This window comes from Lemur catta, chromosome 22, assembly GCF_020740605.2.
Source record: "Lemur catta isolate mLemCat1 chromosome 22, mLemCat1.pri, whole genome shotgun sequence".
Taxonomy (NCBI): Eukaryota; Metazoa; Chordata; class Mammalia; order Primates; family Lemuridae; genus Lemur; species Lemur catta.
In genome coordinates, this window is record NC_059149.1 from 5,882,014 (window position 1) to 5,909,865 (window position 27,852).

At 57.8% G+C, this 27,852-nt stretch overlaps 1 protein-coding gene across 7 annotated transcripts in view; it reads left to right on the forward strand.

The window, feature by feature from the left end:
• The window catches only part of ANK1 (ankyrin 1), a 201,285-nt gene that overhangs the window by 157,809 nt on the left and 15,624 nt on the right, over window positions 1-27,852 (forward strand). For 6 of the 7 annotated variants that reach the window (XM_045535734.1, XM_045535735.1, XM_045535736.1 and 3 more), the window contains 19 exons: window positions 693-791; window positions 1,038-1,136; window positions 2,087-2,179; window positions 2,568-2,640; window positions 4,255-4,351; window positions 5,400-5,478; window positions 7,298-7,395; window positions 7,482-7,706; window positions 8,603-8,757; window positions 8,979-9,190; window positions 9,553-9,757; window positions 10,115-10,211; window positions 10,390-10,618; window positions 11,773-11,898; window positions 12,009-12,128; window positions 13,344-13,422; window positions 13,691-13,765; window positions 16,250-16,381; window positions 17,119-17,265. In XM_045535734.1, coding sequence (XP_045391690.1) covers window positions 693-791; window positions 1,038-1,136; window positions 2,087-2,179; window positions 2,568-2,640; window positions 4,255-4,351; window positions 5,400-5,478; window positions 7,298-7,395; window positions 7,482-7,706; window positions 8,603-8,757; window positions 8,979-9,190; window positions 9,553-9,757; window positions 10,115-10,211; window positions 10,390-10,618; window positions 11,773-11,898; window positions 12,009-12,128; window positions 13,344-13,422; window positions 13,691-13,765; window positions 16,250-16,381; window positions 17,119-17,265 — 2,440 coding nt within the window. The remainder of the gene's footprint in view (window positions 1-692; window positions 792-1,037; window positions 1,137-2,086; window positions 2,180-2,567; window positions 2,641-4,254; window positions 4,352-5,399; window positions 5,479-7,297; window positions 7,396-7,481; window positions 7,707-8,602; window positions 8,758-8,978; window positions 9,191-9,552; window positions 9,758-10,114; window positions 10,212-10,389; window positions 10,619-11,772; window positions 11,899-12,008; window positions 12,129-13,343; window positions 13,423-13,690; window positions 13,766-16,249; window positions 16,382-17,118; window positions 17,266-27,852) is intronic. The other variant, XM_045535739.1, reaches the window with a different exon arrangement.

Genomic DNA, 27,852 nt, shown 5'->3' on the forward strand with positions numbered 1-27,852 from the left:
GGAAAATTGTCCCCCCAAAGCCCAAACGCACGTGCATAAACATCCAGACCCACTCACTCCTTTCAAGCAATGGCCAGTTCCCATCAATTCCATTACACTGCAACTATCATAGTAACCCGGACAGCATTTTGGGGGTTTTATGATGGATTTCACCTTTCTAGCAGAAATAAGTCTGCTCCCACCAGGGTGAAGCACAATTCCACATCTGGGCCCTTCTCAGCAGTGGGGCTGACAGCTGTCCCCTCCTTCCCGAGAGGACCCTTCCTGGGTCCTGTCACCGCGCTCTCTCCGGTCTCCCTCCTCCCTTTCTGCCTTTGCCTCTGAGTCCTGCCTCCTCGGGTCCCCCTTGTCCACCATATCCTGGGGACCGTCTCGTCTGCAGGGCTGCTGACTCTCCCATGTGCTGGTGACCCCACTGTAGCCTTGAGGGCTCGGGGTCAGTTTCCCAAGTGCCCACTTGACGTCCCCCTCGGGTCGCCACAGGCACCTCGGCCTTGGCTTGTCTGAAGCTGAGCCCTGCTCCTGCCCGGCCGGCGGTGCCCGGCAGCTCTCAGCCTTCCACGGGGCCCCGCTGTCCGTGGTCTCTGTCCACCAGCTGCTTCTGTAAAGATTCCGTAGACACCCAGCTCCGGAAGGCCCTTGGTCTGCCCAGAAGCCGCGCTGGTCAGCCACGCTCGTCTCCTGCTTTTCAGATGGGGTACACCCCGCTCCACGTGGCCAGTCATTACGGAAACATCAAGCTGGTGAAGTTCCTGCTGCAGCACCAGGCAGATGTCAACGCCAAGACCAAGGTACAGGGGCGCCCTAGACCTGCCTCCTGCGTGGACGCGGCTCAGGCGCCAAATCAGGCTGCAGCTGGGGCAGCTCTGGGTGTGCCTGGGGCCCTGCCGCAGCTTTCAGCTTTGAGCCCAAGGGAGGAAACGGGGAAATGCATTTTTTTAACGTTGCACTAGGGGACGGACAAGTGCTGTAGCACGCAGGCAGGTCTTTCTCGAGCAGCCCACTAATCCTGCCGCGATGTCTGCCTCGCTTTGCAGCTAGGATACAGCCCCTTGCACCAGGCAGCCCAGCAAGGACACACAGACATCGTGACTCTGCTTCTGAAAAACGGTGCTTCCGCAAACGAGGTCAGCTCGGTGAGTACCACCCCTCCTGCTCTGGAAAAGCTGGTCTCCGGGCGCCAGGCCTGGGCAGCCGCCCTTGACTGGAGAGGTTGACGCGCACGCGTGGGGCCGGACGGGCCTGTGGCAGGTGAAAGTCTCGGCCACGCTGGGTCCCCAAGGGACGTGGCCCTGTGACCAGCTCCTCCTGGTGAACTGAAGGTTTTCCTCTTAGGCACCATTTAGCCTCCCCTTTTATGTTTCTTAAAATACTGTTGAAACGCTTTGTGAAACACACGAAGCCCCTTTCGGGTGGTGTGAGTGAACAGAGTGAAACGTATTGGGGGGTTCCTGATCTTTCGGCGCCTTGGAGTTACCTTGGCGACGTCAGGGATCACCGTTCGGTGTGAACCTCCTGGTCCAGCCGCGTGGAGGTTTCCCGCCAGTGTCCCCAGGGCCGCTCCGCCCTGCGGGGGTGTGGACCCCCGGCTGTGGGTGGTTGCCACGTCTGTAGCTGCAGGTGGGGCTGACTCTGTCCGGAGCCCAGGGCAGGTCCCAGAAGTGGAGAGTTTCAGGGAAGTCGGTGGATTGTCCCTCGGCTCTTCCTCTCAGTCAGAGCAGGAAACGTGCCCCCGCCCTGTTTCTGGCGACTGAAGTTAACCCAAGTACATGGATTACTTTAACTGAAAGTTTTAGTGCTCAGTCACTGACACCCGAGGAGCGGACTTTGGAGTCGTGAGCAGCGTAAGGTCACGTCTGGTGCCCTCCAGCCCCCATCAACGCCACAGACTGGCAGTACTGCTGCGCCTGGGTCTTTGTGGCTTGTCGCTGGCACTCCGCTGGGTTCGCACCCATGCAGGGAGCTTCTGGGCTCCAAGGTGGCATCCGTGCACTTAGGCCCTTCTGAACTTGGTGGGGGGTCAGCGGGGTGGACCTTCCCCCGGCGGCGTCCCGTGCCTGAGTGCTCTGTCCTGCTGCCGTTCCAGAACGGAACCACACCTCTGGCCATCGCCAGGCGTTTGGGCTACATTTCCGTAACAGACGTGCTCAAGGTCGTCACCGACGAAACCAGTGCCGTGGTAGGTCTGCTTCTCCCCTGCACCCGCCCCAGACACCGTGCCCGACAGGCAGGGCGCCCAGGGGGTGCCGGACCTGGGGTGGCCGCGTGTTCTCCCCGCCCGGCGGGGTCGTGCTGCCACCTAGTGGCCAGAGGGGTCGGGGCTGTTTCTCCTGCCCTGGGCGCCGTGGGCATCACTTCCAGGCTGCGTCCGGGCTCTGTCGTGTTCCTGTGGGACACGCCTCCCTCCCACAGGCATGGCCTCCCTGTGGGACACGCCTCCCTCCCACAGGCATGACCTCCCTGTGGGACACGCCTCCCTTCCACTGGCATGACCAGCCAGCCGCTGGACGGGCAAAAGGGTGCATGGCTCTACTTTGGGTTGAATCCTCTGCTTTCTTTCATCTTAGTCAGTCAGCGACAAGCACCGGCTGAGCTTCCCTGAGACAGTGGATGAGATCCTGGATGTCTCCGAAGACGAAGGTGAGGTCCGGGCCCTGCGCTCAGACTCGGGGGACAGAGGGCTCCGAGCACCCGTGGTGGCTTCCTGCCACTGCCACCTGCCAGGCTGTGCCCCCCACACCCCGAGCACTGCAGACGGGCAGCAAAGCCGGGAGACCCGCTCTCCCACAGGTGGTGTCTATTACCAAAGTACTCCTTTAACATAACCTTAGGTGAAGGAAAATTGGCATCCCAGAGACTAAAATTTAAAATCCCATGAAGGTTCATAAACGCGTGTGTGTCTGCACAGATCACTCACGTGCATCAGATTGGAGCAGGATCCTTCTTGGAGCCATGAGGGACTGTGATAAAATTCTGCCTGGTGCTTGCTTTGTGCGTTGAACAAATGTTAAGTGGCTTATTTAAAATCTGCACAAATGCCTTTTAATAAGCTGCGTACGTAGTGGGTCTGAGCACAGAATGGGTCGGTAGGTTCAGGGTTATACCCGTGATTGCGAAATTCCTCGTCTCAACTTGCGTGAACCACAGAGCAGTCCCAGTGTGTCCCCTGCCCCAGATGGGCCGTTGCTCCCACTTGGGTGAGACGGGAGCTCTGGTGATGCAGCGCAGCCGGGCGGGCTGGACTGGCTCTGCCGCCCTCCCGTCGGGCGTTGGGGTCCTGTGATGCTGTCAGCTGGGTGTGCAGCGCTGTCCGCGACCCTGGTACTGCGTGTGCTTCTCACTTTGCCTGACTTCAGTCCTTCCTTCAACGTGGCTCTTCTTTGCTTTCCAGGAACTGCTCATGTAACTATAATGGGTATGAAATACTTTCTGTTCTGTGGTCTTCTCTCACCAGAGTGCATTTCACCCTCAGCAGCCCGAACCCTCACTCATCCATTCCCGCTTCCCATCCTGCTCTGGGGGCTCGCAGTCCAGAGCCGGGGGCTCGGCTCCAACAGGTTCTGCACCCCTGAGACGCTCTCGCCAGCGGGCAGCTCCCGCCCGTCCATCCCCATGTCTGTGCCCATGCCGCCATGTTTGTGATCATCACTGCATGAGTCCTGTCGTTCCATCCCGTCAGCTCCGGGTCACAAGCCAGTGGCAGCTCGAGGCTGAGGGCCTGGGCTGAGCCCCCGTTCAGGCGAGGCGAGAGCGCAGAAGCAGCATCTGGGTGTGGGCAGCCGCTTCACCTGCAGTTTGAGCCTCTGTAATGAGCTTTGGAAAGAATGAGGTTTCAACCACTGTGGTTACAGAGTCCTGCCGCCCTTCACCACAGCAGCCTCAGCTCCACTGCAGCTCACCCCGCTGTGCAGACAGCAGGGCCGCGGCATGCCGTGTCTGGTGTCACTGCACACCCTACAGGGGCTGTTTTGAAGTGGACCTTGTCAAGCGAAGGAAGTTCTTTCTGGCTGTGTTTTTGCCCATCTGCACAGCCTGGTGCAGACTCCGATGTCAGGAGGTGGCTGCCCTGCTCTGGGTCCCAGGGCTGGAGGAGCAGGACTGGGCACAACGTTGCTCCTGGCCCCCTGGGAGCAGCAGGCGCCTCCCCGCTCCGCGGAGCAAGCCCTGAGAGGCAGAGCAGGAAAAGCACTTTGTGAAAAGAAAGCGCATCTTCCCTCCCGCCCCCGTCACTCACTCGAGCCCGTGTCGTTTCAGGGGAAGAACTTACCGGCCCCAAGGCTGAGAGGCGAGACTCCAGGGATGTCGACGAAGAGAAGGAGCTGTTGGATTTTGTGCCAAAGCTAGACCAAGTGTAAGCAGTGCTCCTGGCGGGGCCAGGTGTGGACGGCCGCGGGCAGCCCTGCACCGCGGAGGAGGATGCCAGAGCAGGGCAGGGGCAGGCAGGCCAGGCCTGCAGCGCGCCGGAGTGCTGGTCAGCCGGACCGTGGGCCAGGGCCTTAGGACAAGCTGGCTCTGCACCTTGGCCGCCAGGAGGGCACACACAGGCCTCCCGTGTGGCGTGGCGCCTCCTCCCCGGCATCCCTGCCTCCCAGCTTTCCTCCCTCCCTCGCTCGCAGCCTCGCGCCCCTCCCCCTCCCCTCACACTCAGTTCTCACCAGGAGGCTCCACTGAGGAAGGTCCCCCCTAGAAACCGCTCCCAGGCTAAGGTCTGGCACTGACCTCCTGCCTCTGCCATGAGGCGCTAGGTGGGATCCACGGGGGCCCAGGTGTGCCTGGGACCGTGTTCTCGTGTCTCCCTGTGACTGCTGTGAGTCACTGCGCTGTGAGTGCGTTCGTACGCACGGGTGTTTTGCTAATAACCTGCAGTCGGCATTGAGAGAGCCTGAGCCGAGGTGTTTTCTGGCTCGTGCGTGGCCGGGCAGCAGAGCACACGGGAGAGGGCACTGCAGGGCTGGGCAGCCACACAAGGTGACGCAATGTCTGTCGGAAGGAGCACAGCGTCCAGCCCTGGCCACGAGACACTTGCAGTCATTCAGTGGGAGTGGAGCCCACGCCAGTGCTCACGGCGACGCAGAATGGCGGGTGGTTAAGGCCGGGGGGAGGGTTCTGTGGACAGGGGCTCTAAGCCGCAGAAAGGGGTGACGCACGTGGGGCTGTCGCGGGGGAAGGGCCTCGGCGGAGGCAGGTCCTTCCGTCAGGCTGTGAAGGCCGGTCGGGCTCCGGAGGGGAAGGTGGGAGGGAGAGGCCCGAGGCGAGGCGGAGGCCGTCCCTGTGTGGAGGGGACAGTCGCACTGCGTGTGGGCGCGGGGTGCAGGCTGGGGTGGTGGGGGTCGTCACGGGGTGCGGAGGTCCTTCACTGAGGGCTCAGCCTCTGATGGCACCGTGTTCTCGGTGCACAGGGTGGAGTCTCCAGCCATCCCCAGGATCCCCTGCGTCACCCCCGAGACGGTGGTGATCAGACCGGAAGAGCCAGAGCAGGTGAGAGAACCATTTCCCCCACACCCCCCGCGTGCAGCGCACCCAGCACGGTGATGGCGAGACGGCGGTAGTGCCCGGGGACCCACAGCCGGAGAGCTTGTGGCGCTGCCAGGGCCCTTCAGAGCTGCGACTCCGTGTGTCCCTGGCAGCGCAGTGCGTGGGCGCCCGTGTCACCCCAACATCACTGGCACGAGGCTCTGGGCTCGGGTGTGTGGCACCGTGACCCAGTCCAGAGATGCGTGAGCCGAGAGCTGAAGCCTGCACTTCCGGCCCCAAAGCCCTGAGCACACGCGCTCCGTGCTCATGGGGACAGCGGGTCCCGGGCTGCAGAGGAACCGCCCCCTGCGGCAGGTGGTACAGCCCACAATGGCCTCAGAGCTTCGGCAAGGACAGCTCTGTCCCCTTTGCTTTTGCGTCCCTAAGAAAGGAGGCACTTTGTGTCCCTCTCGTCAACGGAGTGTCAGGAGGAAGAGGGGCCAGAGAGCCACTCCCGGGCAGGTGTGACTCGTTACAGAGCCCTGACTTCCCAGGGGCCACCTGACCTTGTCAAGAAAAAGCGAAGGAGATGGTTTAAAACCACCTAATTCCCCTTAGTTTAATTTGTGCCATTTGGCACTTTTTTCCCAGAGTGAGGGAATTTTCTAGGGAGAAAGGAAAGCAGCCCAGTGCTTGAGGCTGCGCCTGGCTGCTCCTGGCCCCGACTGCTGTCTCCTTGCACCCCGTGAGGGGGGTGTCTGCAGGCGGCAGCTGACGCCCTGGGCCCAAAAGTGGCCCCCAGGGATACACCAGCCACGCTGCGGTGCCACCAGCCTTGCGAGCCAGGTTTCAGAGGCTGCGACCTTGGGTGGAGTCTGAGGGCAGTGGGTGGTCCAGTATGGCCCTTTGTCTGCCATGGCATGTTCCCTGGTGCTGCCACAGACAGCAGTGAGTGGCCCTGCGTCCTGCTGTCCCATGACCAACCCATTCCCTCAACGCTTTGCTGCAGTCAGGAACTCCAGGCGGCAGGTGGCCCCTGCACTCCTGCCGTGCGCCCCGGGCGGCCGGTGGGGGTCGGTGAGCACCTGCCTCCCGGGGCGCTGAGGTCAGCCCGGAGCAGTGGGCGCGGCCGCAGCAGCGCACAGAGCCCGGAGGGTGGGCGTGAGGCGCTCACTGTGGCGTCAGTGCCTTATCCCAGAGCGCAGAGAGGGAGACAAGAGTCGGTGGCAGGGTGGCATGTGGAAAGTGGGCAGGGCTGGGTGAGCAGAGGAGGGGACAGGAGGTTCTGCCCGGGAAGAGCAAGCTCAAGGCAGAGTGGAGGCGGGTCAGGGCCTGCTGGCAGCTGCGAGTCCTCAAGACAGGCCGGGCCCTGCCCCCAGGCAGCCCCTGTCCCTGTGGTTGCCACCGAAGGACCGTCCCCGTTTCACAGCAAGGCAGGAGGAAGCTGTGGGGCCGAGGGCCTGCTGTGTTCACCTGGGGCACCTGCAGGGTGACAGCCGGCACGGCCAGGCAGCTGGGTGATGGCACAGGGTCCCCACAGCCTGCCAAGGGCAGGGCTCCCCCGTGGGGCACAGCTGAGGTGGGTGGGGGTCCACAGCGCGGGCAGGGGGCGCAGGGCCGGGGCCAGAGAGTGAGAGCCCACCACGTCCCTGCCGGGCCTCTGCCCCGGGGTCTGGAGACACAGGGAGGCCGTGGAGGGAAGAAGCCCGTGTCTCCCGCTGGACGGCAGCCCGCGAGGTCTGGAAGGGTCTGTGGCGAGCCTGGGGGGCACTTCCTCCACGGCACTGCGCGTGGCTGCCCGGGGGAGGCAGTGGGACAAGAAGGCCTTTGCTGTCACCCTCAGGCGTCCAAGGAGTACGATGAAGACTCGCTCGTGCCCAGCAGCCCGGCCACGGAGACCTCTGACAACATCAGCCCCGTGGCCAGCCCGGTCCACACAGGGTGAGCGACGCAGGCGTCTGGGGCCCCCACCCCACCCAGCCCACGAAGGGGCGCAGAAGCCCAACGCGGGTCTGCCCTGCCCCCAGGTTTCTGGTGAGCTTCATGGTCGACGCCCGCGGAGGCTCCATGCGAGGGAGCCGCCACAACGGCCTGCGGGTGGTGATCCCGCCACGGACGTGCGCGGCGCCCACGCGCATCACCTGCCGCCTGGTCAAGCCCCAGAAGCTGAGCACCCCGCCCCCGCTGGCCGAGGAGGAGGGCCTGGCCAGCAGGGTCATCGCCCTGGGGCCCACGGGGGCGCAGTTCTTGAGGTGAGAGGCGGCCCGCGAGGCTGCCCCGTCCTGACCCGGCCCTGGCGGCGGCCCAGGAACACCCCCCACCACGGGGCAGAGCCCGCGCCGTCCTTCCTGTGTCCTGACGGGACATAACGGCAGCCTCAGTCCCCTTTCTCTGCCTTTTCCCGACACCACAGTGTCTGTAGACCCAGGCAGCTCCAAGCTCTGAAGTCATGCTGTGACATGAGAGGAGGGGACGGAGGAGACGGGGCCCCCGAGGCTCCCTGCTCCTGCTCCCTTGGGCGCCCCGAGGTTTAACCACTAAGCACTGAGACGCTTGCCCTGGGAGGGCCCCCCGAGCGTTGCCCCCAGGGATGACAGGGCAGCCGGCCTCACAGCCCACCGCCTTCTGCAGCAGCCTGGGTTCTGCCTGGAGCTTTGCTGCCCCTCAGGCTCCGGGGGTGTCGGGGGCCTGGGCCAGGGGGCCCTGCCTTGCTTCCCACCTCTGTCCGTGCCCTGTCCCCACGCTGAGCGGTCACTGCCGTCTGCCTGCCCTGTGCTTTCTCCTTGATTGTCTCTAAATGAGTCCTCGAAGCCCCCTCCGAAGGGAACGCCGTTGTGGCCGTTTGACACTCGCGGAGGCTGAGGCTCAGGGAGGTTGGGTCCCCCGTCTGGGGCTGTCACACGGGTTCTGGGAGTCGGGTCCAAGGGCAGCTCGTCCGGCCAAGGTGTGCAGCCCTGTCTCGAGGGCTCTGGGAGGTGAGACTGAGCCCTGCCCTGCCCCGCGCTCCTGGCCTGGGGCGGCGGGCGGCCCAGCCAGGTCTGACCCACCGCAGGTGGGACCCCTCTGCGCAGGCGGGAACTGGCTGCCCTTCCGCCCCGGCCCAGCCATCTGCCCACGTGACCCCCGCCCCGTCTGCTCTGCTCCCCAGCCCCGTGATTGTGGAGATCCCCCACTTTGCCTCCCACGGCCGGGGGGATCGTGAGCTCGTGGTTCTGAGGAGTGAAAACGGCTCTGTATGGAAGGAGCATAAGAGCCGCTACGGAGAAAGCTACCTGGAGCAGATCGTCGGCGGCATGGACGAAGGTGAGCGTGCCCTCCTTCCTGACGGGGGCTTCGTGGCTGCCCCTGTGGTGGGGCCGGCAGGGCCCTTGGAGTCGGGAGGCCCGACAGCGGTCGAGCCCCGGGTCCCAGGACGGGCACGTGGGCGCCAGCCCCTGCCTGGCCCCTGGGAGGGCACACACAGGGCCCGGGAGCTGCCGGGCCTGCGCTCGGTGTGACAGGGTGGCGGCCGCGTGTGCTTCCAGAGCTGGGGAGCCTGGAGGAGTTGGAGAAGAAGAGGGTCTGCCGCATCATCACCACCGACTTCCCCCTGTACTTCGTGATCATGTCTCGGCTCTGCCAGGACTACGACACCGTCGGCCCCGAGGGGGGCTTGCTGAAGAGCAGGCTGGTGCCCCTGGTGCAGGCGACATTCCCGGAAAATGCCGTCACGAAGAGGGTGAAGCTGGCTCTGCAGGTGAGGCGGCCCTCGTCCCTGCTGGGTGGGCACGCAGAGCTCAGGGCCCTCGGCTGCCCACCGCCTTCCTGGGACAGCCCCACGTGCTCGTGTGGTGCCTGGAACACGCAGCAGAGACTGACCCTGGAGCTCAGAGGAGGGCGGGCAGGCAGGGGTGAGGCAGCTGCTCCCCACGTTGTGGGACGCCCCAGATCACCTCAGCCTCGCGGCCTGGTGCGCTCGGCGCGAGGGAGTTCACGCGGCCCGCCTGGGAGCCACGCGGAGGAGGCAGGAGAAGGCCGGAAAGAGCACCTCGCGGGCAGGCCCTGCTCCGGCCGCCCTCGCCTGCCGGGCCTGAGTGTCCTGCCTTTGGCATTTCGCAGGCCCAGCCTGTCCCGGATGAGCTAGTCACCAAACTCCTGGGCAACCAGGCCACCTTCAGCCCCATTGTCACCGTGGAGCCAAGGCGCCGGAAGTTCCACCGCCCCATCGGGCTCCGGATCCCGCTCCCCCCTTCATGGACCGACAGCCCGAGGGACAGCGGGGAGGGGGACACCACCAGCCTGCGTCTGCTGTGCAGCGTCGTTGGTGAGGCCCCTCAGGCTCCTCTTCTGGGCCGCAGCGGCTCCCGCTGGGACGGGCTGGGGGCCAGCCGGGGGAGGTGAAGCCAGCCGTGCCCTCCGCGGGGTGACGGAGTGGGGTGCATCTGAGTAACAGTGAGGAGAAGCCCACACCCTGAGGGGCCTCCGCGCCCCAGGGGGAGGGAGTACAGGCCTCCAGCAGGAGCGGCGCGGGGAGAGGGGACAGGTGTGCTCAGGGCCACAAGCAGGCAGGCCTCGCCCAGCCCTGCTGCCTCTGCCCTGCACGCCAGCGCCTGAGCATTCTGCTGAGCTCCGTGCCGCCTCCCAGACACTGTCCCCAGCCCTGTTTCTGCTGCTGTTGCAGGAGGAACAGAACAAGCCCAGTGGGAAGATATAACAGGAACCACCAAGCTCGTGTATGCCAACGACTGCGCCAACTTCACCACCAACGTCTCCGCCAGGTGAGACGAGCCCCCCCCAGCTCCGTGGGGCCCGGCGCTGCCCCTCCACGTAGACGTCCCCTGAGCCCCAGTGGTGGCAGAGCGGCCAGCGCGTGGCTCACGGGGTGCTCCCCCCAGAGGGAAGTGACGCTCTCCATCGGGCGTTTGGGAACGTGCTTAGAACTTGCCCTGTCTGTAGGTTCTGGCTGTCAGACTGTCCTCGGACCGCTGAGGCTGTGAGTTTTGCCACTCTGCTGTACGAAGAGCTCACGGCAGTGCCCTACATGGCCAAGTTTGTCATTTTCGCCAAGATGAATGACCCCCGGGAAGGACGCCTGCGCTGCTACTGCATGACAGATGATAAGCTGGACAAGACCCTGGAGCAGCACGAGAACTTCGTGGAGGTGGCCCGGAGCAGAGACATAGAGGTACGGCTCCAGCCGTCTACCCCGGCACCTGTGGGCCCCCCTCGCCTCCCGCAGGGGCACCTCCGGAGCCACGCGCTCACCTCTATTTTCTTGGGCACCCGAGCCCAGGTGGCAGGAGCACGGCCCCTGCAGCGGAGGCGCCCGGGCTGTGACCTTGTGTCTCTCAACCCCTCTCGAGAAGCACTTAGGGACGCTCCAGCCAGGTGCGGAGCTCGCTGTGCACACCTTGGGGAGCAGTGGACTTTGGCTGCATGGTCTGTGACGGGGTTGGCATTTGTGGCAGTTCTCATGCACTAGGTACTATTAGAAGGGCCTTTTCTTGCATAGTTTCATTTAATTCTCATAACTGTGTTTGTTTTTATCTCTGAGTTACATGCTAGGAAGCTAGGGCTGAGAGAGGTTAAGGAGCTTGCCCAGGGTCACACAGCCAAGTGAAGGGTGCAGATAGGGATTGTCCGGGTCGCCTGACCCCAGAGCCAGGGTTTCCGGAGCCCCCCGCCGGGAGGTGGAGGAGTGAAGCTGTGGCCACTAGAGTCAAACCTACTGCTGATGCCACGGGCCCTGCCCCGGGGAGCTAGCGGAGAGCCTGCCTCGGAGTCGGGGCTGTCCTCCCGGGAAGGGCTGTAGGCTCCGTGAATGCGCACAGGGCGGGGACTCTGGAGCCCTGGTTCTGCCCCTCCAGGCACCAGGCAGAGCAGATATTTGCCCTGGACTCGGTGTCTTCACCTGTCCAGTGGGCTCGTGACGCCGTCTCTGTTGAAAGCAGCACATACACACAGTGGGGATCACTGTCACGGAAGTATAGCACCAGCTTTCCGCGCTTCTCACGCACAAACCAGCTTTGGACATACGTAAAAACGGGTCCAGGGCTTCTTCCAGAAGCCGTGTTGCGGTGCCCTGGTGGAGTTGCGGAGTACTCGCTGGCAGTCCAGATCCACCTCACGGGGCGTCTGCAGGCCCCTCCTGCCCTGGAACCCGGTGCCGCGTCCACCACCGCCCTGGACACAGCTTTCTCCACGGCACGCGGGGGTTTCTCAGGGCAGCCGGTGCCTGCTGCTGCAGCAGGGCTGTCTCGGGGGGACAGGCGGGGCTGGCAGGCAGGGTGTCGGGGCGTTTCCGCCTGACAAGCTGTGTCTGCCTCTCCTCTCTTGCAGGTCTTGGAAGGAATGGCCCTCTTTGCAGAACTCTCTGGAAACCTGGTACCTGTCAAAAAAGCCGCCCAGCAGCGGAGCTTCCTCTTCCAGTCGTTTCGGGAGAACCGCCTGGCCATCCCCGTGAAGGTGCTGCTCGTGCGGGCCTCTCCCCGGCCTGGAAAGCCTGAGAGGCAGGAATCCGGCACAGCCGGCCTAGGGAAGCAGCCCTGAATCCTCCTTTTGTGTGATTGGCTTAGGTGAGGGACAGTAGTCGAGAGCCAGGAGGGTCCCTGTCCTTTCTGCGCAAGGCGAGGAAGTATGAGGACACCCAGCACATCCTCTGCCACCTGAACATCACCATGCCCCCCTGCACCAAGGTGAGCGGCCCCTGACGGGGACCCATGGCAGGGACGGGCTCCCCAAAGGAGGGTCCCAAGTAGACCCGAGGTCCAGCACTGCCAAGGGGCTTCTTCCTGTTGAAACGCTGCCTTTGAGTCCCTGAGGACACGAAGGACGTTTGCTTGGTGGCGTGGCAGGGTAGGCGTGCCCTGGCCCTTTCTGCAAAGCTCGCTCCAGCTCTGGTCACATGGCACGAGGAACGAATGTCAGCGTCAGACTGTGACGGGCATGTTCACGCCGTGGGCCCTGAGCTGTCTGGGTGCAGAGGTCAGGAGACCCACAGAGGTGTCCCCCCAGCTCCCCTCTCTCGGGCTTCGTGCTGTGCACGGCGCTGCTGAGGGTCCCCAGATGCACTGAGCAGGCTCTGTCCACTCGCCCTCTTCCCCGGGCGCGAGGCTGCAAAGGAGAGCCCTGCTCCTCAGCCGTGGCAAACACCAGTGTTTCTAGCTCAGCCACGGAGTCCTGAGCAAGTATGTTCTTCTGTCACTACCTGGGAGCGTGTCACAGTCACCACCTGTGCTAGGGGCTGGGGAGTGACGTGTGTCTCCATAACGTCACCGTGGTTTTTGTGAGTGTTATTTTGCTCTTGTTGCTGTTTTTTTAATCATTAGCCTTCCATGCTAAGCTAGAAAGGAAGCCAGGTTACATTCACACATCTGTGGCTCCGTCTCCTTTTGGGGGTGAGGGTGAACTGGCTTCTCTTTCACGAGAGGCCTGGCTGCAGCCTCGTGCAGGCGTCCGCACACTTCTGCACAGGGCCACGGCGCGAAGCCTCGGGCCCGTACCAGAAACAGGTGTTTGGGGCAGAAAGGAATCTAGAAAGAAAAACTTAGTTTTAAGTTCACATGGCAGCTCCACTGCTTATTAGCTGGGTGACCTTGGGCAAGTCACTTAACCTCTCTGTGCCTCAGTTTCCTCGTCAATGAAATGGGAGTAACATAGTACCTATCTCATAGGTTGTGACATTAAACAGGGCCTTGCACGTGGTAAGGGTGATGTGAGCGCGCCATCGCCACGGTGATGGTGGTGAAGAGTAAGGCCCGTGAGCTCCATCAGCATCCTTCTGCTCCCACCTCGCCCCACGCCCCTGCTCGGTGCCCACAGGACGGCCCTCCCCACCCCTGCAGCAAAGGGCTCAGGCCGCCCTCTCTGAGGGCCCAGCCCAGAGCACCCTCCCCGTCTGTGTTCCGCAGGGCAGCGGCGCTGAAGACCGGAGGAGGACCCTGACGCCCCTGGCCCTGAGATACAGCGCCCTCAGCGAGTCCACACTGGGTACAGACCCCTTTGCACCATGCGCGCTCGCTCCCGCGAGCGAGCTCACCCCTCCCCTGCAGGGGCTGGGCCGCAGAGCCCCGTGCCTAGCCCACTCTGTGCGGCAGCAGGAGTCTGCGCTTCTGGCCCCTGGCCCTGGCAGAGTGGCAGTCAGCCCCGTGTCCACGGTGGCCCTGGGGCCCGAGCGCCCGTGGGACACCTCCTCCTCCTCCTCCGGCCCGTCAGCTCCGGGCCGGGCTGCGAAGTGACATCTCCTGCCTCTCCCCAGGTTTGCTCAGCGGGACGGACCATGCGGATATGAAGATGGCCGTCATCTCCGAGCACCTCGGCCTCAGCTGGGCGGGTGAGTGGGGCGACGGGGGGCAGAGACGCGGGGGTCTTGCTGCTCCCTCCTCCCTTCACGGGCAGCTGGGGAGCTTCTCACCCTCCTCGCCCCGTCCGTGGCGCGTCCGACTGGTGCGTCTCGGGTGGTTCTGTCATCCACGCGACGCCGTCGGCGCCAGGGGAAGGGGGGCTCCCTCTGTCCTCCACTCTGTCCAGTTTCCTTCCTAAGAATCAACTTTTGACGTGATAGGAGACCTTAGAATTTGTCTAGTTCAACCATTTTACAGATGTGAAAACTGAGATCTGGCCAAATAGAGTGACTTCGTTGTGTAGCTAGTTAGTGACAGAACCTAGAAAAACAAACAAACAAATGAAACGAACGTATGAGCAAACGGTATGCCTCCCGCCTGCCTGCCACTGCTTCGTGCACTCTGCACGTTGCGGCTTTGTGGAGGAAGAGGAGGGAAGAAAGGGCATCTCAGCCTGTTGCATCTGAAATCTCTGCTACAGCTGGAGTCTCCCAGAGGCCCTGCTGCGTAAGGGTGGGTCTTACTTGAAGTGCAGCAGGCAGGCCCATGCAGCAAAAGCTCAAATGTGCTTTCCTCAGCCACAGCCCCTGCAGCCCTCTCCTCCCTCCCCTTCCTTGTGTTGGCTCTTCTATGCATGGACCCTGCAGAGGACAGTCAGCACACTCAGAAACCTGAGGAACTTCCTGGAAGGCAGTGTGACAAAAGCTCAGACATTCAGGGACTGTGCACTCTTTAAGCCATGTGTGCTGCTGCTTGGGGTGTGTGTGAAGGTGTGTGTGTGTATGTGTATGCGTGTGTATGCAGCAGTGTGTGTATGTATACAAGTGTGTGTGTATGCAGGTGTGTGTATTGTGCATACTTAGGGGTGTATGTGTATCCCTGTGTATGGAGATGTGTGCAGGTGCATGTGTATGTGTGTGCAGGGGTGCATGTGTGTTTGTGCAGGGGTGTGTGTGTGCATGTGCATGTGTGCACACAGGGGTATGTGTGTGTGCAGGTGCATGTGTGTGTAGGTGCGTGTTTGTGTGTGCAGGTGCATGTGTATGTGTGTGCAGAGGTGTGTGTGTGTCTGTGCACATGCGTGCATGCAGGGTGCGTGTGTGTGCGGGTGCGTGTATGGGTGTGCAGGGGTGCATGTGTGTGCATGTGTATGTGTGTGCAGGGGTGCATGTGTGCAGGTGCATGTGTATGTGCAGGGGTGCCGAGGTGTGCAGGTGCATGTGTATGTGTGTGCAGAGGTGTGTGTGTGTGCAGAGTGCGTGTGTGTGCGGGTGCGTGTATGTGTGTGCAGGGGTGCATGTGTGCAGGTGCATGTGTGTGTGTGTGCAGAGGTGTGTGTGTGTGCAGGGTGCGTGTGTGTGCGGGTGCGTGTATGTGTGTGCAGGGGTGCATGTGTGTGTATGTGTGTGCAGGAGTGCATGTGTGCAGGTGCATGTGTATGTGTGTGCAGAGGTGTGTGTGCAGGGTGCGTGTGTGTGCGGGTGCGAGTATGTGTGTGCAGGGGTGCATGTGTGTGTATGTGTGTGTAGGGGTGCATGTGTGCAGGTGCGTGTGTATGTGTGTGCAGGGGTGCGCAGGTGCATATGTGTGTGTAGGTGTGTTTATATGTGTGCAGGGGTATGTGCATGTGCATGTGTGTGCATGTGTATGTGTGCATGCAGTGTGCATGTGTGCATGGTGCATGTGTGTGCATATGTATGTGTGTGCACGGGTGCGTGTATGTGCAGGTGCATGTGTATGTGTGGGGGGTGCGTGTGTGTGTGCATGTGTGTGCAGGGGTGCGTGTGTATGTGTGTTCTGCATATTCAGGTGTGTGTATATGTGTGCATGTGTATGTGGGTGCATGCATGTGCGTGTGTGTGTTGTACATACATCTCTGACTCTATCTCTTTCTCCCTGGTCTTCCTCATCCTCGAAATGAGACTCTAAAGCCGTCCTCCCTCCTACAGCGCCTGTGAGAAATAGCAGTAAAGCTGACGGGAAGACGCTCAGGCCCTGTGATGGTGCCTGGCATGTAGCTAGAACTGGCATTTTCATTTTGTATGTAAATAATGCCTCTCCCTGAAGAAACGTCAATACAGAAATGGGTTTCTGTAGTAACTGATCCTGGGTGGCACGTGGGTGGCATCCTGGTGCGGTGCAGGTGGCACTGGGGCAGGGACCTGCAGGTGCCGCTCCCTCCTGGCCCAGGACTCACTGGCTCTGTGACCTTGGGGAAGTTGCCGACCTTGCTGAGAGGCTTGTTCTCGTCATGTCATGTTTGAAGTCGAGAAAGAAAGGGGGCACTGGTCCGCTCCTTCAGGCAGCCAGCCAGTTGCTGTGCCCCAGCAGCCCGCTCTCGCCCTCCCTGGTTCCTGGGGGCATAGGTGCCCGTTGGCGAGAAGAAATACCGAATCCGAGCGCGGTGGCGCCGTGCCTGCCCGCGCAGCCCGAGCGGGAGCTGGCGCCGGGCTCACGGCGCGCTTTGCTTGCAGAGCTGGCGCGGGAGCTGCAGTTCAGCGTGGAGGACGTCAGCAGGATCCGTGTGGAGAACCCCAACTCCCTGCTGGAGCAGAGTGCGGCCCTGCTGAACCTCTGGGTCCTGCGCGAAGGCAGAGACGCAAAGAGTCAGTATTGGGCCCGGAGCCTCCTCGTCCCAGAGCTATGCTGGGACCTGCCCCACCACGGCGCTCCTTCCGCTCTGGGCGCGCTGTCGGCCTTTGGCATCGGCCCCTTTGTGTCTGTCTGTCCCCCACAACCCCTGCGGCCCATCCGCCTTCCACCCAGCCCTGCCAGAAGACGTTGGCAGAGAACTGTGGCCCAGGATTTTGTAGCCTTGGAATAAGACAAGACCTGGGTGACTCGGGCACACAGGGTGCATGACTCTGGTCTGTGGAGTCTCCTGTGGAATTGCTCAGCCGCAGGGCTGAGTCCCAGTGGGAAGTGTTCTCAGTCCCCCAGCCTGCAGGGGAGAGTCCTCCCTGCCTTCCGCTGCTCCTCCAGCGAATCGCGCGGACGCAGGGACGTTGGCGCCTCAAGGCAACCGCCAGGGTGCAGAGCTCCGCGAGGACAGAGCCCAGTAGTTACCACCCTCAGCTGCCTGTCGTGTTCCCGTGGGCCAACAGAGCACCTCCTGTCTGGCCAGGCTTTTAAACTGCCACTGTTAGCATTTGGGGGAGATCTGTTGAATATAAAACAGTATTCGCCAGAGAGGCAGCTTGTTCTGATTCTGACAAAAAGGTGTCTCCACCTTCTAAAAAATCCATCATCTCCCTCCTCCCTTTTTCCTCCCGGCCCCAATTTCAGAGCCGCCAGACACTCCCTGGCCGCCCTCGAATCTCAAGCAGCTCTGTTTCCCCGACAGTGGAGAACCTGTATGCGGCCCTGCGGAACATCGACCGGAGCGAGATCGTGAACATGTTGGAGGGCTCTGGCAGGCAGAGCCGCAACCTGAGGCCAGACCGGCGGCACGCGGACCGCGACTACTCGCTGTCGCCCTCGCAGATGAATGGTGAGTGTGTCCTGGAGAGGCGGGGCACTGATGGCCGCTTCCCACGGTGTTCCGGCCCCCAAAACCGTGTCCTCCTCTTCCCCGGGGAGCAGAGGTGAGCGAGAGAGACAGGCTGCCCTGCACGTGCGTCCCCTGCCGGGCCCTGCACCTTGTCGTCAGGGCTGGGGTCCCCGCGGGGCCTGGTATAGCGGGAAAGAGCCGAGGCTGGGAGGCACCGGCCTGACTCTGGCCCCCACCCGGCCGCAGACTTCCCGTGTGTCTTCGCACGGCGGGGGCCGCTGTGGGCGCAGCGTCCCTGCCGTGACACAGTCATTGTCTCAGCAGCAGCGGCACGGAGGCTCTCGCCGGGTCTCGTGCGGGTGAACTGATGGTTGACAGACCCCACCATGGCCACGTCTGGGGCCCAGCCTCTCTCCTGCCCTCCCTCCCATTTCCTCTCATCCCAGCTCTTTCCCCTCATCCTCTCCTGACGTGGCAGGGAGCCCTGGTGTGCCCGGCCCAAGGAGGGAGGCCCTGACCCTTGTCCGCAGCACCTGCAGCCACTCCGTGAGGACCACTGTCCTCCAGGAAGGGCCAGCGGCTTGCTGGGGCAGCTGGGGCACCGGCCCCCCTCTCATCTGCCCGGGCCCAGTGCGGCAGCGCCCTGCGGGCCTGAGCCGGCTCCTCCTCTTTGAAATCAGCAAGTTGCATTAGATCCCTAAGATTTCTTAAGACTTAAAAAAAACCCAGTTCTATGACACATCTTCCTCCGGTGCCTGGAATGTCACCCTGGACCGCGCCCCAAGCTCTAGTTTCAGTGGCACCCTGACGGGGTTGTGGCTGAGGGTGTGTTCCGGGCAGGGCCTGTGCCTGCTGAACCCTCCCTGTCCTCTGTCCCCTCTCACCTGAAATGTGCCATCTAGTGCCCCGGGGTGCAGGGCTCATCTGACCACGTCCTGTCGCCTTTCTCTTCTGCCTCTGACCTCATCGTGACCTCTGGTTGGCTCATTTTCTCACACTGCTGTCCCCACTGTGCCCACCTTCGCCAGGTGCACGCGAGCCAGCAGCCCCCACAGAGCATGTCGTTGGACCCCCATCCCCCCCCGCGTCTCCTGGCTGTCTCTGGGCACGTGTGTGCGTGCGTGTGTGCACGGGGTGTTGTGTGTGTCACTGTGTGGTGCTGCCTACTGCGTGTGCTCTGGTCACTCCAGGTCCACCCTGTGGGGACATCGTCCTCACCCCGCAGGGGACCTGGCCATAGCACTGTGAGGGCTGCGAAGTCGGCCCGTTGAGGGCAGCTACAAACCGAGGAAACCCCGGTGGCAAAGCCCTCCTCCCCTCCTGTGTGGCCCCTTCTTTAGTGCCCACCTGCGGATTCCGTAGAGTCGTGTCAGCACGATTTGTTTCTTTGTGTCCCACGTATGCGGGACAGCGAGCCGTCAGGATTGCACGTGTGTGACTGACGGTGCGGGCCCGGGTGGTCATGACCGTCCCCCCTGGCCGCAGAGCTGCCAGCCGTCAGGCCTGCATCCCGCGTGGGCCCGGGCTCCGCGTCCGCGTCCGCGTCCGAGTCCGTGCGGTGCTGTGTCAGTCGGGCAGCCCGTTTGGCAGGTGTTTCTCAGGCGTCATTGCATGCCAGGTGCTGTTCGAGGCAGGAGAGAGAAATCTGTTCTCAAGCAGCCCAAAACAAAACAAAACTCTGTCTCCACAGAGCTTGCCTCCTGTTAGGAGAGCCAAAGGTCACGTAATGCGGGAGGGAGTTCTGCCACGTGCCGGCGGGTTCCGCGCTTGGCGTGGGGGATGGGGCGTGGATGGTGCAGCGGGAGTGGGTGGCGTTTGAGCAGGTTTGAAGGAGCCGTGTGCAAGGTCAGAGGGGAGCATTCCAGAACGCAGAGCTCTGAGGGGCCATGCCTGGTGTGTCCACAGGACACGAGGGGCCAGGGCTCGGCAGAGGGAAGGAGGGTGGCCGGAGGCCCAGGCTATGGCCTGCCGTGAGGACGCTCGGTCTGCCTTGGCAGGAGGTGGTGGGAAGCCGTCAGAGAGCTTTGGCAAAAGCAGGGTCCTCTCCTTGCTTGGGAGATTTCAGATGGCCACAGCCAAATCCCCCTGTATGTCCTGGTCCTGGCAGCTCCGTCCAGCCTCTGCAGCCCCTCTGAGCCTCCTTCAGCGGGTCCGCGGGCCGAGAGCTCAGCGGACACCCCCTCCCCACTGCCCCAGCGGACACACAGGGACTGTTGCCGGCTTGGTCTGGAATTGACTTCCGTGGGGTTTTCCTGCGCCCCTCCCCGTCCGCAGCAGACTGCCCGTCGTCTGGGTGCCTGCAGGCCTGGAGAGAAGGCGGCAGGTGGGCCAGAGGTCTCAGGGAGGGGAGGCGGCAGGCGCTGCAGTTCCCCGGGCTCTCTCTGGGGCAGGGCACGTGACAGCCTGAGCGGGGCCAGCCCAGCCTGGGCTCCCGTGTGCTTTGCCCTGTTTGTTTCTCTGCGTGTCTGAGCCTCCTCCCGAAGCCCAGGGACCCAGGCAGCGATGGTGGCTGTGTCCGTGAGCCTGAGACAGCTGGGGCAGCAGAAGCCTGAGGTGTCTCTCTTTCCTCCGGCTCTTCTGGCCACCAGCACTGGGACTGGCCAGAGCAGAGGGGTTACGGTCACAGGGCCAGTTTGCTCCTCCTGTAAAGGAGGGAACTGCCCCAGGCCCTGGAATAAGCAAAAGAAAACATGGCCTATAAAACAAACCAGCAAAAATAAAACAGATTTCTCGTGAGAAAGGGGAAAACGGGCATCTCACACCCATGTCAGCGCCGTTTAGTCTGATGAACTGGACACATACCACCGTCTGCTTGGAAGCGAAATGTGCTTTTTCCTATCAGCTCTTAGTGACAGCAGCCTCCTGTCTGCGGCCAGGCTGTCTGTCAGCCCCTTTCATCTGCTTTCTGCCAGCGTTTACTAGTAGGACGTCTGTTACAGTCGAGATGAGCAGGGGCCCTGGCCACACTGCGCCCCGGGCCAGACATCTGGTTGCCTTTCACCAGATTCCTCCAACACGTCACCCCAAAGGGGAGCCCCTGGCTGAGGGGTGGCTGGTGAGCCGGGTGGCAGGGCCGCACGAGCCCCCTGCAGACAGAAGCTCTGAGACTCAGCGGGGATTCGGTGGTTCGCACCGTGGTCCGGTCCACCCAGATCACGCCAGCTGCGCCTGGCTCTCGGGGAGCATCACTCCACCAGCGGCAGGCCTGGCCCTGCAGCCCCAGAGCCGAGCCTGTGCGGGGCAGGGTCCTCTGGAGACCGGGAGGGAAGGGCCCAGCCTGCTCCCTCAGCACCGTCACCAGGGCGGGTGGCCCAGGGCAAAGACAAACAGGGAGTCCCTGGCAGGGCTCGTGCCTGTACTCTCTTCACCCACACACCTTTGTCTGGGGAAAACTCTGCCAAAATAAATGCCATGCAAATGTCAAGGTGCCAGAATGTTCTCTGGTGGTGTCTGAGCAGCTGTGTAAGACACATGCCACCACTGACCAAGCTGGGGTAACGGACTGGATGTATCTGCCTGATTGAAACAACCAAAATATGGACAATATATACGACACAGCAGTTCCCAAGGCTGTGCATGTTGGACAGCGAAAGACGGTGATCCCTGAGGCGTGAGAAACAAGTGACGTGAGCCCTACGATTGCCCAGTTTGCTGCCTTGAAAGAGTTTCCAGGGAAGCCCAGGTAGACTCCCTGAGTTGAAGAGAAGTTGCTGGGAGTCCAGGGAGACCAAGGCAGCTTCAGTTTCCAAGATAGAGGCCCAGAGAGGAGATAGTTACACAGACAGAAAAATCTGGAGACCTGCAGAGGGTCCCCCATGAGTTTCAGCCGAGTGTTAAGCAGCTGTTCCCAGCAACCAGACTGGTTGTGCACAGCGGTGGTTCAGAGGATCTTGCCTCAGAAATGGGGACTGATCGACCCCCAGGCCTCAGTCCTGTCTAAGAAATTTCAAAAGCAAAATGTAAAGGAATCAAGTCTTCCAAGTCCCTTAACTGCGTAACAAAACAAAGCTCAAGAATGTATAGGAATACAGAAATATCCAGCACCCAACAAGGTAAAATGCACGATGTCCAGCACCCAATTAAAGATGAGCAGACACACAAAGGCAGGAGAACGGGACCCTATGAGGAGAAAAATCAATCCATTGAAACTGACCCAGGACCGACACCAGGGTTGGAATGAGCAGGCAAGGACGGCAAAAAGTTATTTGGACTGTGTTTCAGATGTTCAGAAAGTTAAGTAGAGATATGGACGATATTTTTAAAAGACCCAGGCTGATCTTCTACAGATGAAACTAGAATGTATAGGATAAAAAATACATCGGATGGGATTCGATATTAGAATTGCAGCAGAAAAGATTAGTGAATTTCATGACCTAGCAATAGAAACTCTCCAAAATGAAATACAGATAGAAAAGAAAAATTTTTAAAGCATCATTGAACTACAGGGCAATTCAAGTGACCTAGAAATTAGAGTGCCCACCAGAGCAGAAGGGCAGAAAAAGTATTAGAAGAAATAATGGCCAGGGACTCGATGTGATTGCTCAGGGACGTGGACAGAAGGTGGCAGAGGGAGAGGAGACACAGCCAGCCCAGAGAGACAGCAGCATCAGTGCCACAGGCTGAGAAGTAGAAGCCAGAGATCTGGGGAAACCGAGAGTGACGTCACACAAGCCGTCTGTTCCGCTGCTCAGGCTCCAACAGGTCCTTCGCAACTGGCCCAGTAGCCTCGGGAATGCACATAGCCTGAAATCAGCACTCCCCACCATCATTCAGGAACAACATCTTTAAAGGTATTCCACATTTTTTAAACGTAATCAAAGGACTGGGACAAAGATTCTCTCACTAGAGGCCAGATACAAGCAGAGATGGAAAAGGGAGCAGAGAGCTTCCGTGGAACCGGCTCCTGGCAGGGCTGTGGCGTGGCCGCAGCAGGTCAGTTCAGGAGGCTGGAGGCTGGCCCTAGAGTGCTGAAATTTCAGGGGCAGAAGTACTTTAAGTGTTAATTTTGTTTTATTTTCAGTTTTCATTAGGTAGAATTTGCATACAATAAAGTTCACCGATTTTGAGGGTGCAGTTCTGACTTTTGACAAATGACGCCATTGGCATCACTGTCAAGACGTAAAACATTTATTTCCATCGTCTTCCCACCTCCAGCCCCAGGCAGCCACTGATCTATTTTTAATTAATATATTTGAGATTCATTTTTAAAAGAATTTCATATAAATGTAATGATATAGTATTTATTTATTTATTTATTTATTTATTTATTTTGAGACAGAGTGTCACTTTGTTGCCCTGGCTAGAGTGAGTGCTGTGGCGTCAGCCTAGCTCACAGCAACCTCAAACTCCTGGGCTTAAGCGATCCTCCTGCCTCAGCCTCCCGAGTAGCTGGGACTACAGGCATGTGCCACCATGCCCGGCTAATTTTTTCTATATATATTTTAGTTGGCCAGCTAATTCATCTCTATTTCTGGTAGAGACGGGGTCTCACTCTTGCTCAAGCTGGTCTCGAACTCCTGACCCTGAGCGATCCACCCGCCTCAGCCTCCCAGAGTGCTAGGATTACAGGCGTGAGCCACTGCGCCCGGCCAATGATATAGTATTTATTATTTTGTATCTAGTTTCTTTTGTTCACAATAATATTTTTGAAATTTTCATTCCTATGTATTGCTTAGATGTGCCAAAGTTTGTTTATCCATTAACCAGTTGATGGATATTTGGGGTATTTCAAGTTTGGGGCTACTATGAACAGAACTGCAATGACCATTTATGGATAAGTAAAAAAAAAGCCAAAAATTTCCCAAATTTGATGGAAATTATAAATACATAGATTCAACAAGTTGGATGAACTCCATGCGCAGGAAGTAATTGAGTACCTGCACCAGGCATGTGATAACACACTGGTCAAACCAGTAGGAAAGAGAACGTCTCAAAAGCGGCCAGAGATAAAGAGATGTGTTATGTACAAGGGAACAGAATGAGAACATCATATTTCTTATTGGAAATAGGATAAGCCAGAAGATGGTGGGCCAATAAAGAAGAACAAAACAACATCTCTAAAATGACCTATCTCACACCAGGAAATGGGAAAAAAGTAAACTAAAAATAAAATAATCTAGACTTCTATACTCAGCAAAAACAACTTTCAGAAATGAAGGCAAAATAGACTTTTCAGACATACAAAAGATGGAAGAACTCGTCACCATGAGCAAGCAATTCATCACCATGCTGTAAATCATCACCAGTAATGATTTTTTTTTTTAAAGTCCTCAGGCCAAAGGAAAATGATACCAGACAGAAATACGGATCTACAAGAAGGAATGAACATTGCCAGAAATGCTCACTGGGATGGGCTCATGTCTGTAATCTTAGCACTTTGGGTGGCTGAGGTCGGAGGGTTGCTTGAGGCCAGGAGTTCAAGATTAGCCTGGGCAACAGAGCAAGATTCCATCTCTACAAAAAATAAAAAAATTAGCCAGGCATGGTGGTGTGAGCCTGTAGTCCTAGCTACTTGGGAGGCTGAGGCAGGAGGATTGTTGCAGCTCAGGAGTTCAAGGCTGCAGTGAGCTATGGTGGAGCCACTGCACTCCAACCTGGGTGACAGAGCAAGACCCTGTTTCTTAAAAAAGAAACAAACAAAAAACCAAAATGCTTACTACAAACAAAAAATGAAAACTACAAGGATAAATATATATTAATAAGATTTATTTTCTCACTATTTAAATCTCTAAAGGATAACTGACTATTTAAATAAAAATAATAACAATGTAATATTGGGTTTATAACACATAAAAGTAAAATATGTAACAACGGCAGCATAAAAGTCAGGAGGGAAAGATGGAAGTGTGAACCATTGCAAGGGTCTCATTCCGTATGCCCGGTGGCATAAACTCACTTCAGGGTAGACTGATTGGTTACGTATGTTTCCTGCAAACTCTAAAGCTTAATAGTTATAGCTAATAACCCATCAAAATAGATCCAAGTCTCGATAAATCTAAAAGGATTTAAGTCATACAAAGTATATTCTCTGACTACAATGCAATTAAGTTAGAAATCAATAAAATAATGTTATCAGGAAAATCCCAAAAATTTAGAAACTAAATAATATACTTCTCAATAACCCATGAGGCAAAGAATAAAACAAAAGAGAAATCAGAAAATATTTTGAACTGAATAAAAATAAGAACACAAGATAACAAAATTTGGGGATATCACTAAAACAGTGCTTTAGGGGAAAATTTAAAGCACTAATCTGTCTGCATTAGAAAAGAATAAAGTTCTCAAATCAAGGACCTCAGCTTCTACCTTAAGAGATTAGAAAAAGAAGAACAAATTAAGCTCGAAGTTACGTAGAAGAAAGGAAACAGTAAAGATCAGAGTGGAAATTAATGAAATTGAAGGCAGAAAAACACTAGAAAAAATCAAAAATCAATAAAATTGACAAATCTCCAGCCAGACTGATCACAAGAAAAACCAGAAGACAAAAATCACCAACATCAAGAATAAGAGCAAAGTCATCATTACAGATTCTATGGGCAGTAAAAGGATAATGGGAGAATGACAATTTATTCCAATAAATTTGAAAACATAGAAGATATTGACAAATTCCTTAAAAGACACAAACTGTTAAACCTTACTTAGGAAGAAAGACATAACCTTAAATAGCCCTATGTAAAAGAAAGATACTAAATTTATAGTTTAAAACATTCCCACAAAGAAAACTCCAAATTCAAATGGTTTCACTGGTGAATTCTACCAAACATTTAAAGAAGAAATAACTCATTTAGAAAATTGAAAAGGATATAATACTTCCCAACTAATTCAGTGAGACCAGCATTGTCCTGATACTGATAAAAAGGGCATTACAAGGAAAAAAAAAACTACAGACCAATGTCCTTCATGAACATTTATGCAAAAAAATATAAGCTAAAATGAACTTGGATTCATACCTTGCATTGGATACAAAAATTAACTCAAAATGAACAAGAGATTAAATGTAAAGCCTGAAACTATAAAACCTCCAGAAGACAACGTAAGAAAAAGTCTTAGAGATCTCGGGCAAGGCAAAGATTCTTAGCTATGATACCAAAAATAGAATCCATAAAAGAACAAATTGCTAAGTTGAACAGGGTCACAATCAAAACTTCTGCTCTTCAAAATACACTGTTAGGGCCAGGTACGGTGGCTCACGCCTGTAATCCTGGCACTCTGGGAGGCTGAGGCAGGAGGCTCGCTCAAAGTCAGGAGTTCGAGACCAGCCTGAGCAAGAGCGAGACCCCGTCTCTACTAAAAATAGAAAGAAATTATCTGGCCAACTAAAAATATGTATAGAAAAAAAAACTGGCCAGGCATAGTGGCGCATGCCTGTAGTCCCAGCTACTCGGGAGGCTGAGGCAGGAGGATCGCTTAAGTCCAGGAGTTTGAGGTTGCTGTGAGCTAGGCTGACGCCACGGCACTCACTCTAGCTGGGCAACAGAGCGAGACTCTGTCTTAAAAAAAAAAATATATATATATATATATATATATACACTGTTAGGAAAATGAAAAGACAGTTGCAGACTAGGAGGAAATCTTGGCAAATAATCATCTGCTATAGCATCAGAATATATTACTAACAAACTCTCAAAACAATAATAAGAAAACAACCCAGTTTTTAGAATAGACAAAAGATTTGAACACACACTTAACTCAGAATATACACAGGTGGCAAATAAGCACATGAAAGTAGAGCTCAACATCGCTGGTCATTCGGGACATGCACACCAAGGGAGGTGCCGCTGTGCGCTCAAGAGCGGCTGACATCGCGAAGACCGGCCACACCCAGTGTCACCCACGCTGCCGCTGCCGGTGGGAGTGCGAAGCGGCACAGCCAGTGGGTCCTTTCTTACAAAGTCAGAGACACACCTACCACAGGATCCAGCCATTGCGCTCCCTGGTGGAGAAGAGAAGGCTGAATCCACACAGACTCGCGGCTGCATCTGCAATAGCCCCAAACTGGAGGCTACCAGGTGTCCCTTCGTGGGTAAACAGACTGTGGCACATCCATCCAGTGGGACATGGCACAACAGCAGAAGTGGCGGAATGATCGGTACGTGCAGCAGCGTGGGTGAACCCTCACAATTAGGTTCAGCACGAGCACCCAGACCCCCCGCCAAAATGGAGAACATACTGTGCTTCCTTTTCTATAAAATACTAGGAAATGCAAACTCACGTCTAGGGACAGAAAGCAGATCAGCGGTGGCCAGGGAGTGGCTGGGGTGAGTGGGGAGGGGCGGAAGAGATTACAAGAAAGCGCGAGGAGCCTTTCAGGGGTGATCAGTGTCCCCCCTATTCATTATGGCGATGGCTTCATGGGGTACACACGTGCCAGAACTTATCAAATTGTCTACTTTAAATACGTGCATTTGTTACATGCCACCTATTCCTCAGCAAAGCTATTTTAAAGAGACATTAATGGCAGAATCCAGTGAAAAGACCAAATTTACTAGCTGTGCAACCTTAAGCAAGTGGCCAAACCTCTAGTTTCCTAATTTACAAAGTAGGAATGTTATTATTATTATTTTCCTTGTAGGATTGTTGTGACAATCAAACATAACATGTTAGATACATTTTGTGCCAAATATATGCCCAGTCAGTGATGCAGATAATATAATGCTTGCGAGAGTGATAGGAAAATCGCAGTCGCCGGACTCTAACGTGTCCTGGGGCGTGAGTCCGGGGAGGCGTCTGTGAAGGCCGCCACCCCCTTGCCCAGTCCCTGGGGTGTGAGCTGTGGCCCACCCGCTTCTGCTGCTCTCTCCCTCCCTCCTCCTAGTGTGGCCAGAGCTGAAAGGGGTTTCCTTTTGTCTCTGCCACTGCACAGCCCTGTCCCCACCCACCACCCCATCTTTGGGGTCCCTTCCTCCTCCACTAATTTTGGGACCTGGAGCCACATTGACTCGCAGGGCTCAGTCGGGAGAAGCCTGGAAGGTGGGGCGAGAGGACGCGTGCCAGGCACATGGGCCTGCTCCCGCCCACGGACGGGCACCTGCTCCAGAGGGCAAGGCCATCCTTCCCTGCTGCAGGGTCCCCACTCCTGGCTGGATGGAGCACTGACATCCCCCACGCACCGAAGTTCGCCGCGTGTGTGCGGGCTGCTCAGGTGCCTAGCCGCCTCTGAGCGTCAGGGAGCCCGTGCAAAGCCGGTCGTTGCTGGGGGAACCGCTCAGGGCCCGCGGATGCAGGGCTTTGGGCAGATGCACCTGGCGCCTCATGGTGCCCTCTGACCTTGCCCCCTTTAAGCCCTGAGACCCCCTCACCTGTGACACCATAGATCATTCAGCATTTCTGGACCCAATATGCCACTTGAGGAAAAGTTATGTCCCAGCAAACCAGAGCCTGTTCCCCGTTTGGCCACTGCGCGGAGCTCTGTGGGTGCTCAGTGTGGCCGTTAGGCCCCTCAAAGGCAGCCTGGTTGCCAGCCCCGGGTCCCGGCAGACTCTTGCCTCCCTTTGAGGTACATTCCGAACCGAGACCCTAAGGACTGAGCTAAAGTGAAGTTTTGAGCCAAGAAAGAGCAACATCTGTTTGTGCCCAGCCGTGGAGAGT